This window comes from Hemiscyllium ocellatum, chromosome 44 (assembly GCF_020745735.1).
Source record: "Hemiscyllium ocellatum isolate sHemOce1 chromosome 44, sHemOce1.pat.X.cur, whole genome shotgun sequence".
NCBI classification, from domain to species: domain Eukaryota; kingdom Metazoa; phylum Chordata; class Chondrichthyes; order Orectolobiformes; family Hemiscylliidae; genus Hemiscyllium; species Hemiscyllium ocellatum.
Window position 1 is genome coordinate 9,060,643 of NC_083444.1, and position 12,605 is coordinate 9,073,247.

The window sequence follows — 12,605 nt, forward strand, 5'->3', positions numbered from 1 at the left end:
TGTTGCCACAGCAACTCAGATCCTGTGAGTGAACTGTACGATGTCAATATCATTCCACTTGAGGACTAACTGTGATTTATCAAAGTTTCCTAAACCTCACATTTCTTGTTAATTCCAAATGCAGACAAATGGGACTAGTTTGGTTTGGGAACCCCCGGTCGGCATGGATGAGTTGGACCAAAGGGCCGTTTCCATGCTGCATGACTCTATGACCACTACCTCCAAACCAAAATTGCTATTCTCCATACAATCTTTGCTGATGCGCTTTGAGAGGCATTTTTAACCTGCCCTTCATCCTCCTCTCCTGCCACACTCCTTCCCTCCTGCTTTCAGCCCTCCCCCATCTCCAAATTTCAGGTCAGAATTCTTCCTTCTTACTCTCCTGAGCAGAGGCTCCAATGTCCCCGACCTCCCAGCAGTATAGCGGCGGCAGAGGAGGCTGCTCCAGCCTAGCTGCTCCACACCACTTGTTCTTCCTCTTCTGTTCTTTTTCTTCCTCTAAGTGTTTTTTCTTCATTTCCTTCTTATTTCTTTCTCTCTTTGATTCCTGGCCTCTGGCAAGTGATTCCCAGCTTCCAGTGAGCGACAATTCCCCCACCATCCAGCAAGCAATGATTCCCTGCCTTGGGCAACAATTCCCAGCCTCCTGTAGTGGCATCCTGATGTGGCATGATGACTCTTCCGACCTGGTACAGCAGCCTCCTGGTGTGGCATGATGACCACCTGGTTTGGCACAGCAGACTCCTGGTGTGGTGCGGTTACCTTCCAGCCTGGCACAATAGTCTCCTGGTGTGGCATAGTGACCTTCTGGCCTGGTGCAGCAGCCTCCTGGTGTGGCATGATGACCCCTCGGCCTGGTATAGCAGCCTCCTGGTGTGGGCATGATGACCACCTGGTCTGGCACAGCAGACTCCTGGTGTGGTGCGGTTACCTCCCAGCCTTGCACAGCAGCCTCCTGGTGTGGGCATGATGACCACCTGGTCTGGCACAGCAGACTCCTGGTGTGGTGCGGTTACCTCTCAGCCTTGCACAGCAGCCTCCTGGTGTGGGCATGATGACCTCCCGGCCTAGCACAGCAGCCTCCTGGTGTGGTGTGATTACCTCCCATCTTGGCACAGGAGCCTCCTGGTGTGGCATGGTGACCTCCCAGCCTGGCACAGTAGCCTCCTGGTGTGGCGTAGTGACCTCCCGGCCTGGCTCAATAGCCTCCTGGTGTGGCATGGTGACCTTCAGACCTGGTACAGCAGCCTCCTGGCATGGTGACCTCCCAGCCTGGTAGAGTGTGGCGTGTTTCCGGTGGGGTGTGGAGCTAGGACCAGGCACTGAAGGGAAGTTAGGTGCCAGTGTAGTCTGCTATACTGAACTTTTATTTCTGTGATACTGGACATTTTATTTCTGTACTGTCTAAAACCTTGTAACGAAATAATCTGCACCTGGGTACTTTTGTAACTAAGTCCGTGCTGTAATTGGTGACGTATAAACTGTAGTCGAGTGTTTGTGACAAGGAAGGCTTTTCTATTCCATTCTATTCAGAGGACGAAAAGGGGAGTAAATGGCAGGCTGTTAATGGTGGCTTGGGGAATTGGAGGTAAGGGACTTCGCTGCCTGTGGGTTCAGTTGTAGGTAAAATAGCCCAAGGCTTCTCCCCGGCACCCAAGGAAGGGACAAGGGGAGGTGACACAATGTCCAGACTACAATAAAACCACCAACAACACCCTGAGGTGCACATCACCACAGCCATCGCAGGTAACAAGCACTTTCCATTCTCGCGAACACCCTCAGGTTCTGTAGAGAGACTCGCACCATAAACTGGGAGGCTTTGCTGAGTGCTTGGTATCGCTGCCTATTGCAACTACCTCTATTCCTGGATTGATTTATGGGCAATGCATTCATCCCGGTGTTCTACCGCCTTCCTTTGCCAGTTGGAAAGCAAAAACAGACTCCTTACCCAATGTTTGATTGTCAGTCAAGTATCATTTTATTCCAAGTTTTGAATCATTTTATGCATAGTAAAAAGTGTTAAAAGAAAATGACAAACACAAGAGCTTTCTTTAATATCAATATCACCCCTGGGTCGCATAGGGCAGTGTCCTGGGATTTAATTTTCAATGGCTGGAGATTCCACACCAATCCTGGAGGGTTGGAAACCTCACCAAGTGAGCAGATAGTTCCCCACAGAGCAGGAGGGGTTGTCCTTGGAAGTGAAATTCCCCCATCCAGCCTTCTCCCGAGGGTGTATAATATTCTATTTGATGTTGGCTCGAGTCTGATCAGTCCTGGTCAGATTGCAAAGGAGCTGTAAGTGAAGACTCAGATGCTGATGCTGTTCTCGATGTTGGACGGTTGCAGGTACTCGTAGGACAGGAGCAATCCTTTGTTACGCTCCAGAATTCGCTTCTCAATCTGCGCCAGATCTTTCTGAAACTCTGCGATGATTTGCTTGGCCGTTTCCTCGGTAAAGTATTCCTCATCAAAAGAGCCCAGTAATATCTGAAATGAATATTATTTTATTTAGAAAAATGCGAATCATGCTAGAGTCATTTGTAAGACAACTCCTCTCCACTTTCACTTGTCCAACCATTGTGTGTGTGTGAGAGAGAGAGAGAGAGAGAAACAAAGAGTGTGTATGAGAGTGTGTGCTAGTATGTTTCTATGTGAAAGTGTGTATTTCTGTGTAACTGTGTGTGTGTTTGTGAGAGTGTGTGTGACTGTGAGTGAGTGTGTAAGAGCAAATATGTGTTTGAATGTATACATGGGAGAGAATGCACATATATGTATGTGTATGAGTGTGTGTATCTCTCTGAGTATATCTGTGTGTATGTAAGGTTGTATATGTCTATGTGTAAGATTGTGTTTGTATATGTGCATGAAATGGTGTGTATGCCTGCATGTGTATCTTTGCGTGTGTTAGTATATGCATGTGTGTATGCATGTGTGTTAGTATGTATCTGTGTGTGCGTCTAAGCATGTATGTTAGTTTGTGTGTGCCCGTTAGCATCTGTATGTGCGAATGTTAGTATTTGTATGTGTGTATGTCTCTGCCTGTACATGTCTGTGTGGGTGTGTGCATGTGCACCTGTGTGTTAATTAGTCTGTGTGTGTGTTGTGTGTGTATGTGTATGTGTTAGTATCTGTATGTGTGTGTGTCAGATGTAGGCAGCATACATCCACACAACACTCCTGTGACTGTTTACATTAAGAGACCTCACTTTCAGGAGGACTGATCACTGGCTCACCTTGTTGGGAAGTGGTCTGCCCAGGTGCCAGGTGAATGCCATCTGCACAGCGGACTGACTCATGTCTGGCAACGTTTCCATGAGGTTCTCAATTGAAATGTTGTCCTTTCTGACTGGGGGAGGTTGTCTCATTGTACAGGGGTTGTTTGGTACCCAACACGACCAATCATACTGCCAAGAGAAGGAGGTCAAAGATCAAGGGTCATAGAGAAAAGTACATGCATCAATAGATATGGTTTGTTTGCCCAAAATGATGAAAGATTTTGGTATTAGGAGTGGAAATGCTGTTTCCTTACGTTGGTGAATCAGTAACAAGGGGAATATCAGTTTAACTTGAACAGAGATGGGTAAGTTCTTACACTTTTCAGATATGAAATGCCTGGCCAGGTTGGGAAGTAGAATCCTGTGTCAGCCGCTTTGAGAGAGCACGCACAGGCTGGACGGGCTAAAGCACCTCCCTCTGCATTGTAACTTTCGCTGGTTCTGTACCAGCAGCAAGGAAGGACGTCAGCCACAGCGTTAGCAAAAGTCCCCTCGTCTCTTTGCCTCCCATCCCACCTGACCTCATCCACATTCAAAAAGGAACAGGATGTACATTTATGTATCCCTTTTCACAGCCACCGGATGTCTGAAAGTAGTCCACAGCCAATTAAGTAGATTTTGTTTTGAAGAGTAGCCAATGCCGCAATATAGGAAAGGCAACATCCAAGACGTGTGCAGCAAGGTCCCAGACACAGCATCATGGTAATGGTGTCTATTTGTGACATTGACTGTGGGATGGATGTTGACCCAGTACACGGGGAGAACCTCCCTGTTCCCTTTCAAAACAGTAGCTGCTGAATCTACTCTACCCACTCAAGTAGGCAGCTGGGGCCTTGGTTTAACAGGTCATCTGAAAGGCAGCCCTTTTGGACAGTGCTGTACTCCCCCAGTATGACACAGAGGGCTCAAGCCCAAGAGTGGGATTTGAGTGTGCAACAGGGTGGCACATTGGTTCGGTTCCAGCCTCGGGCGACTGTGTGGAGTTTGTACATTCTCCCCGTGTCTGCGTGGGTTTCCTCTGGGTGCTCCGGTTTCTTCCCACAATCAAAAGATGTGCAAGTTAGGGGGGATTGGCCATGCTATATTGCCTGCAGTGTCCGGGGATGTTCAGGTTAGGTGTGTTAGCCACGGGAAATGGGGGGCCATGGGGATTGGTTAGGATGCTCTTTGGAGGGTTGATACAGACTCAATGGGCTGAATGGTCTCTTTCAGTAGTGTAGGGATTCCAACATTGTGAGACAGAGGCTTCTGTGCGGCCCAGTGAGCTGTAACTGACACATGTCCTAACTCTAGACTCTTACCCTCCCCCATAACCTTCCCTGGTCAGTACCCACACCCTACCTCACGTGCTCCACACTCATCCCACTTGGGTAAACTTGACAGTGAGAGTTGAATGAAACAAAGATGGCGGCGAGTCCTTACCTGCCCATTATTTACTGCAGCATGTTGAGCAGAGCAGATGAAGATCACCATGGTGAGGAACTTGCACATCTCTTCTTGGGTGCGAAGGGCCGGCAGGATTCCTGAAAGGACCCCACGAAAAGTTCAATTAGTCTAACAGAACATGAAGTCAGAGTAGAGGAGACACAAGGCTTTCACTTAAGGTATGCCACTGTTGCAAAGGCCCTTTGTTTTGCTTTCCTTGGTCAATTGGAAGATAGGAAGCTGGTTAGTTCAGTTGGTTGGTTTATGATCTGGTGTAACACCAACAGATCAGAGTTCCTCCCTTGTACCAGCTGAGGTCACCATGAAAGCGGTGCGGCCTCAACTTCACCTGAAGTGCGGTAGACCCTCGGATCGAATGTCTCTGGGACTGTGACAATATTTGCTTTCATGGAGAGTGGAAGCAAGTCATTTTACCCAACTCTTTTTTGCAAACTTCCCGTCAGCCACGCTGTCAACACACCTGCCCCCTTCCCCCCGCCTCCCTTGTGGACTTATCCAGCTCCCCTTTGAATATACCTTTGCTATTTGCCTCAACTACTCAGTTCGGTACCAAACTTTACTGTCTGGATTAAGCAGTTTCCTTAGTTTCCCTTCAGACATGGGTTGGTATGTGCTCAAAGAAGGACCTGTGCTCAAAACACCCACCCCATGATTTTCTACCTTCCTTCGAGGCCTCCAAGATCTGCTCCAATTTTGGTCTGCTTCACTTCACTATTGGCAGCCATGTCTTCAGCTGCCTGGTCCCTAAGCTTGGTGATTCCTTACTACATTGTCTACAGTTCTTTCTTTCTTCCTTCAAAATGTTCCTGAAGACTCACCTCGTTGACCAAGCTGTCAAACACCTCTCCTTTATAACTCATTATGTAGGGGTGCCGGTGTTGGACTCGGGTGGACGAAGTTAAAAATCCCACAACACCAGGTTATAGTCCAACAGATTTATTTGGAAGCACTAGCTTTCGGAGCGCTGCTCCTTCATCAGGTGGTTGTAGTGTGTGTGATGATCTTATACTCCTGATGAAGGAGCAGCGCTCCAAAAGCTAGTGCTTCCAAATAAACCTGTTGGACTATAACCTGGTGTTGTGGGATTTTTAACTTCATAGCTCATTATGTGTCTTGGAGTCAAGTTTGGTTTTAATGATGCTCTTCGTGCAAGAGATGGTGTAATATATATTTTTCTGCATCTTCAAGTGCAATGTTTTTCACTTTGGGGGTTTGTGGGGAGTTGGTGGAATTATTTCCCAAATTGATTGTCAGCTTGTTGAACTGAGTCCTAAACACTCAGCCAGTGGGCAGTGGGGCACATTGTGATCTTGAACCAGATGTTTCTTACCCAGGGCAAGGAACATGACCCATTTCTCCACAACACCTCAGTGTGAGATATTAAAGGTGCTATATAAATGTGAATTGATTGCTTATATTATTAGGTTAACAGAAGTTTTTATTATTCAGTGGAAGTCCTTTACAAACAAGGTTCATATAGCAAGAACTCACTTTAGCAGAGGGGATCTCATGGCTCCCAAAGGAGGAAAATCTTTATTTAAATCTCCATTTTGTTCCTTGAAGCAAGGAGTTTTCTTGTCAACGTGGCCCATGTTTAATTGGTGCAGCTAGAATTCAATCTTACTATAACCGGGCGACCACAGCGATAATGTGGTCCATAGAGTTAGGGGTCATACAGCACAGAAACAGACTCTTCAACTCAACTCATCCATGCCGACAAAGTTACCCAAACTAAACTAGTCCAGCACCAACCCCATCCAGCTCCAACCCCACACAGCCCAGCTCCAACCCAGCTCCAATCCAGCCCAGCCCAGCCCCAACACCGTCCAGCCCCAACACCGTCCAGACCCAACCCAGCCCAGCCCAGCCCAGCCCAGATCCAACCCAGCCCAGATCCAACCCCAACTCAGCCCAGCCCCAACCCAGTCCAGCTCCAACCCAGCCCAGCTCCAACCCAGCCCAGCCGCAACCCAGTCCAGCTGCAACCCAGCCCCACTCCAGCTCCAGCCCAGCCCCACTCCAGCTCCAGCCCAGCCCCACTCCAGCTCCAAACCAGCCCAGTCCCAACCCAGTCCACCTCCAACCCAGCTCAGATGCAACCCCAACCCAGCCCAGCTCCAACCCAGCCCAGCCCCAACCCAGCCCAGCCGCAACCCAGCCCAGCTGCAACCCAGCCCCACTCCAGTTCCAGCCCAGCCCCAACCCAGCCCAGCCCCAACCCAGCCCAGCTGCAACCCAGCCCCACTCCAGCTCCAGCCCAGCCCCACTCCAGCTCCAAACCAGCCCAGTCCCAACCCAGTCCACCTCCAACCCAGCCCAGCCCCAACACAGCCCAGCCCCAACCCCAACCCAGCCCTGTTCCAGCCCAGCCCAGCTCCAACCCAGTCCAGCACAGCTCCAAACCAGCCCCAACCCAAACCAGCCCCAACCCAGCCCAGCCCCAACCCAGCCCTGTTCCAGCCCAGCCCAGCTCCAACCCAGTCCAGCTCCAACCCAGTCCAGCTCCAACCCAGTCCAGCTCCAACCCAGTCCAGCACAGCTCCAAGTCAGCCCCAACCTTGCCCAGCTCCAATCCAGCCCAGCTCCAATCCAGCCTAGTCCAGCTCCAACCCAGCCCAGCCCCAACCCAGCCCAGCTCCAGCCCAGCCCAGCTCCAGCCCAGCCCCAACCCAGTCCTGCTCCAACCCAATCCTGCTCCAATCCAGAACTGCCCCAGCCCAGTTCAGCTCCATCCCCGCCAGCCCAAACCCAGTCTAGCTCCAACCCAGTCCAGCACAGCTCCAAATCAGCCCCAACCATGCCCAGCTCCAGCCCAGCCCCAACCCAGTCCTGCCCCAACCCAGTCCTGTTCCAATCCAGTCCTGCTCCAACCTAGTCCTGCTCCAGCCCAGCCCAGTCCCAGCCCAGTTCAGCTCCATCCCTGCCAGCCCAAACCAGTCCAGCTCCAACCCAGCCCAACTCCAACCCAGCCCAGCTCCAATCCAGCCTAGTCCAGCTCCAACCCAGCCTAGCCCCAACCCAGTCCTGCTCCAACCCAGTCCTGCTCCAGCCCAGTCCAGTCCAGCTCCATCCCTGCCAGCCCAAACCCAGTCCAGCTCCAGCCCAGTCCAGCCCCAACCCAGCCCAGCCCCAACCCAGCCCAGCCCCAACCCAGCCCAGCCCCAACCCAGCCCAGCCCCAACCCAGCCCAGCTCCAACCCAGCCCAGCTCCAACCCAGCCCAGCTCCAACCCAGCCCAGCTCCAACCCAGCCCAGCTCCAACCCAGCCCAGCTCCAGCCCAGCCCCAACCCAGTCCTGTTCCAACCCAGTCCTGTTCCAACCCAGTCCTGCTCCAGCCCAGCCCAGCCCCAGCCCAGTTCAGCTTCATCCCCGCCAGCCCAAACCCAGTCCAGCTCCAACCCAGCCCAGCCCCAGCCCAGTCCAGCTCCAGTCCAGTCCAGCTCCAGCCCAGTCCAGCTCCAGCCCAGTCCAGCTCCAGCCCAGTCCAGCTCCAGCCCAGTCCAGCTCCAGCCCAGCTCCAACCCAGTCCAGCTCCAACCCAGTCCAGCTCCAACCCAGTCCAGCTCCAACCCGGTCCAGCTCCAACCCATCTCCCACATGCCAGTGGTTGCACACGCCTTATCCATCTTCCATCATTATCATCTGAATAGCAATCTTAAGATAGGAGCAAAACGGGTGACCGTGCACAGATTGTTCAGCCACAATTAACTCCATAAGCAAACAGGCATCACCTGGAATAGTAAATGTGACTGATTTTTCTCTGTTGAGAGAGTGTGGTGCATGGAAAAGCACAGCAGGTCAGGCACCATCTGAGGAGCAGCAGAATCGACATTTTGGGCATAAGCTTTTCATCAGGAATCTATCATCAGGAACCTCGACTCTGACATTTGGCATCTGCAGCCCTCACTTTCTCCTGATATTTCTCTCTTCCAATTGTCCCCTTGCTAAGATATTCTGGCCACATGAATTGCTTATGGAACTCTCCCAGTTGAACATATTCTAGAGACTAAAATGGAAACCTACTCTAAATGGGGACATTTCACGATTTTGGGGAACAGACAAAACTGTAATGTTCAATGGTTTAATTGATCTGTTTTTGATTGTGTTAAACTGATTAAACCTGGTGTAGCCTGTCAAAGCTAATGTACACAAAAAGCTTCTAAAAAAACGTGAGAAGACCAAGCTGAGAAATATGTGCAGAAATTCTGGGAGTGCTGTGATATTTTAAAGCACTGCAAATAAATCTATTGTAGAGTTATACTAGTGTCTTTGCTGCATTGTCCTGAGGTAAATCAGATATTTAAAATGTAAAACAAACCAATGAATTAGAATCTTTACAACATGGAAACAGGTCATTTTTTCCCTCAAATCCACACTGACCCTCCGAAGACATCCCACCACCTTCCCATTCCTGGTCAGTATAGCATAACCAATCCACCTAACCTGTAATTCCCTAGACGCTATAGCTTGGTCAATCCACCCACAGCTGCACAGGACTATGGGAGGAAACAGGAGCACCTGGAGGAAACCCACGGAGACACTGGGAGAATGTGCAAACTCCACACAGACTGTCGCCCAAGGCTGGAATCAAACCTAGGTCCCTGGCGCCGGGAGGCAGCAGTGCTAACCACTGAGCCACCTTGCTGCCCCAATGCATGACAAAATTTGCAACAAAGATGATATTACTATCCACACCCTAACTATTCTACAAATCATACTGATCATAGGATCATAACACTTCTACAATGCAGAAGTAGGCCATTTGGCCCATTGAGTTTATACCAACCCTCTGAAGAGCATTCCATCAAAGCCCTGCCCCCACCCCACCATTTCCTGCAACCCCATATTTAACATGGCTCATCCACCCAATCTGCACATCCCTGAACAGTACAGACAATTTCAGTACGGCCAACCGACCCTAACCTCCACATCTTTGGACTGTGGGAGGCAACTGGAGGACCTGGAGGAAACCCACCAGGAGAACAAGAAAACTCCACACAGTTGCCTGAGGCCAGAATCAAGCCCAGGTCCCTGACATCATGAGGGAACAGTGAATGTGTTTTTATCACATATACACAATACTGGAAGATTTTAACCAGACAGTTACTATCCTTTTAAATTGTATCTTAGATCCAAATTTCAGATTTAAATTCATAATTAACAGAGTAATCATTTCAGTACCATAAACTACTTATTTCCCCATCTTGCTATCTGCTGGTCCGCATAGAGCTTTTGTACTTCCTCAATCTATATCCTCTTCCCAATTATTCCCCAAACAGTTGTTTTCAGTTACCAATTCCTGGAAGCTCCTGAAATCCATCCTGTGCCAGATCTTTAATCCAAGCCTGTAGTTCGGTGTCCTGAAGAACATCCTGGTCAGTTTTGTAGTAGAGCTCTATAATGCCTTTGACGTACCTGGGGATCAAAATGGGTATTAAATATAGTTTCCTCTTGCTCAGCGTTGGCTCTTTGATGGATATAGGGCCTACCAAGCCCTCCATAGCGAACAAGAGATTTCCTGGAACCTGCAATCATGGCAATTGTAATGATTGTAACAAGATCAGCCAGCTGGACTTCATAGAATATGAGTGTTCCCTGACTGGGGCTAATAATCTGGTCCAAGCAGGGAGCCCTGGCTGACAGATATAAACAGGAGTGTCAGACGTTCCGTTTACTCTGTGAGTTGGCTCTGAGGGAGTTGGATCAGTGTCAAAGGATGACTCAGTGACGGGATACTGGCCTCTGCAGAGTTATAGCGAGTTTTGAGAATTCCTGGAAGCATGGCATTCCAACCGGAGCTCTATCAACAAACACATCGAGTTAGACCCCATCTACCACCCCCCGAGAAAAGGAACTGCAAGTGACTTCACCACAGGAAATGACATCACCAACCCAAAGAAACCCAAACATATAAATAGAAAGCCGGAATTTTCAGCATTGCTTCGCCTGAGGCCCACTGAAGATGTTACCTAGTAGGGTCACAAAACATCTGGAAATGAACCTTACATCCAAAATCTGCAGAGTTATTTCAGCCATTTCAACACGGAATTTAATTACTTGTGGAAGTGGCACCCAGTCTTCACATGGTACCACTAGCCAATGAGGTCCCAAAATAAGCTTTTTTTGGGTGGCAAAATGTTTTGAAATTTTCTTGAAGGGCTTCTTTCTGATTTTCTGAGGCTGTATTTTGGTTTTCCGGGGCTCTTTTTCCATTCTCACTGACTCATTTCTGAAACTGATTCAGTCACAAAGCAACAATACTGTCTGTGTTTATGTTGATGAATGGGGTGTTTAGGCTCAAATAAAGACAGAATAAGAATAACCTATTAATTCTCACATTCATTATTGATACTCCATCACACATGGAGCCACGGTACACAAGGATAACATTAGTTTCCCAGAGAGCACAGTATTTGCCATGGTTCAGGACACAGGCATAGGTTAAGGTCACTTCTAACACAGAATTCACATTTTCCATAGACAAGTGAGGGCACAGATGTGTTTTCATCACATATACACAATGCTAGAAGATTTTAACCAGGCATTTCCTACTCTTTTAAACTGCACCTCAGAGCCAAATCTCAGATTTAAATTCATAATTAACAGTGTGATTATTACAGTAGCATGGATTACTTATTTCCCCTTACAGTAGCTCTGAGAATTTTGCACTTTCAAGCTGGAGATTCCATATTCAATTGCAAGGCATTCATTACCTGTGTGTTTTCATGGTTTCCTGGCTTCCAGTTAGCTGCTTGTTCTATTGTTAACAGGTTTTATCTGTCCTGTCCTCTTTATAGCTTTCACTCAACTTATTGCAGGCTCTCTCTCTTTCTCCCTCCACCCATTGCAGCCTCCCTCTTCCTACTTGCAGCCCCTTCCACCCTCACTTTGTAGCCTCTACCTGCCCTAGCATCCTCCCTGTTTCCCCATTTTCGGCCTCCATCTCCCCACCCTACACTTTGCAGCCTCTTCCTACCTTCCAACCCAGCCATACTTAATTGCCCCTAGTGTTCAGAGATGTGTAGGCTAAGTGCAAATTTTGGGGAAATATAGAGCAATAGCATTGGGGAAAGGGTCTGGGTGGGTTACTCTCTGGAGGATCGGTGTGCACTTGTTGGGCCAAATGGCTTATTTCCACACTGTAGGTATTCTAAGACCCCATCTTATCTTGGGATCTGTTCCTTCCCCAGTTGGCCACTTTCAGCTGCCTCCTTTGCGCTCCAACATCCCCTGCAAAAAGGCACCAAAACCCCTAATAAAACACACGCCCAATCCCTCCTAGAATCATGGAATCCCTACTGTGGAAACAGCCAATCAGCTCGACAAATCCACACTGACATTCCAAAGAGTAACCTACTCAAACCCATGCCTCTACATTTACCCGACTAATGCACCTAAGCTACACATCCCTGAATGCTATGAACAATTTAGCATGGCTAATTCACCTAATCTGCACATCTTTGGACTGTGGGAGGAAACCGGAGCACCTGGAGGAAACCTACGCAGACACGGGGAGAATGTGCAAACTCCACACAAGCAGTCGCACAAGGCTGGAATCAAACCCAGATCCCTAGCGCTGTGAGGTAGCAGTGCTAACCACTGAGCCACATTCCTCTGGAGTGATAGCAAAAGGCCACAAACCCTCCCTCTGCCTTGGCAAGCCCCTACGGCCACCAATTCCTGTCCTACCTGCTCGTTGTTTATCTTCTTCTCCTGTGTTGGCTGCTGGTGGGGCACAGGAGCCTATGACTGGAAGAGGAACTCCTCATTGATTCTGCCCATCCTACTTACAGGACTGACCTTTCTCTGAATGGTCATCTCTGTGATTGATTCTCTTCCTTCTTCCCCATATCCTTCCCAAGAGGATAGCCAAGAAGGTC

The 12,605-nt window shown here is 49.1% G+C and overlaps 1 protein-coding gene across 1 annotated transcript in view; it reads right to left on the reverse strand.

Moving 5' to 3' along the window:
• Window positions 1-1,954: 1,954 nt before the first annotated feature.
• The window catches only part of alox12 (arachidonate 12-lipoxygenase), a 30,862-nt gene continuing 20,211 nt past the window's right edge, over window positions 1,955-12,605 (reverse strand). The window contains exons 11-14 of the mRNA XM_060854452.1: window positions 10,019-10,140; window positions 4,701-4,801; window positions 3,237-3,407; window positions 1,955-2,490 (exon numbers count right to left, since the gene is read on the reverse strand). Of these exons, the coding sequence (XP_060710435.1) occupies window positions 2,311-2,490; window positions 3,237-3,407; window positions 4,701-4,801; window positions 10,019-10,140 (574 nt within the window). The 3' untranslated portion in view covers window positions 1,955-2,310. The remainder of the gene's footprint in view (window positions 2,491-3,236; window positions 3,408-4,700; window positions 4,802-10,018; window positions 10,141-12,605) is intronic.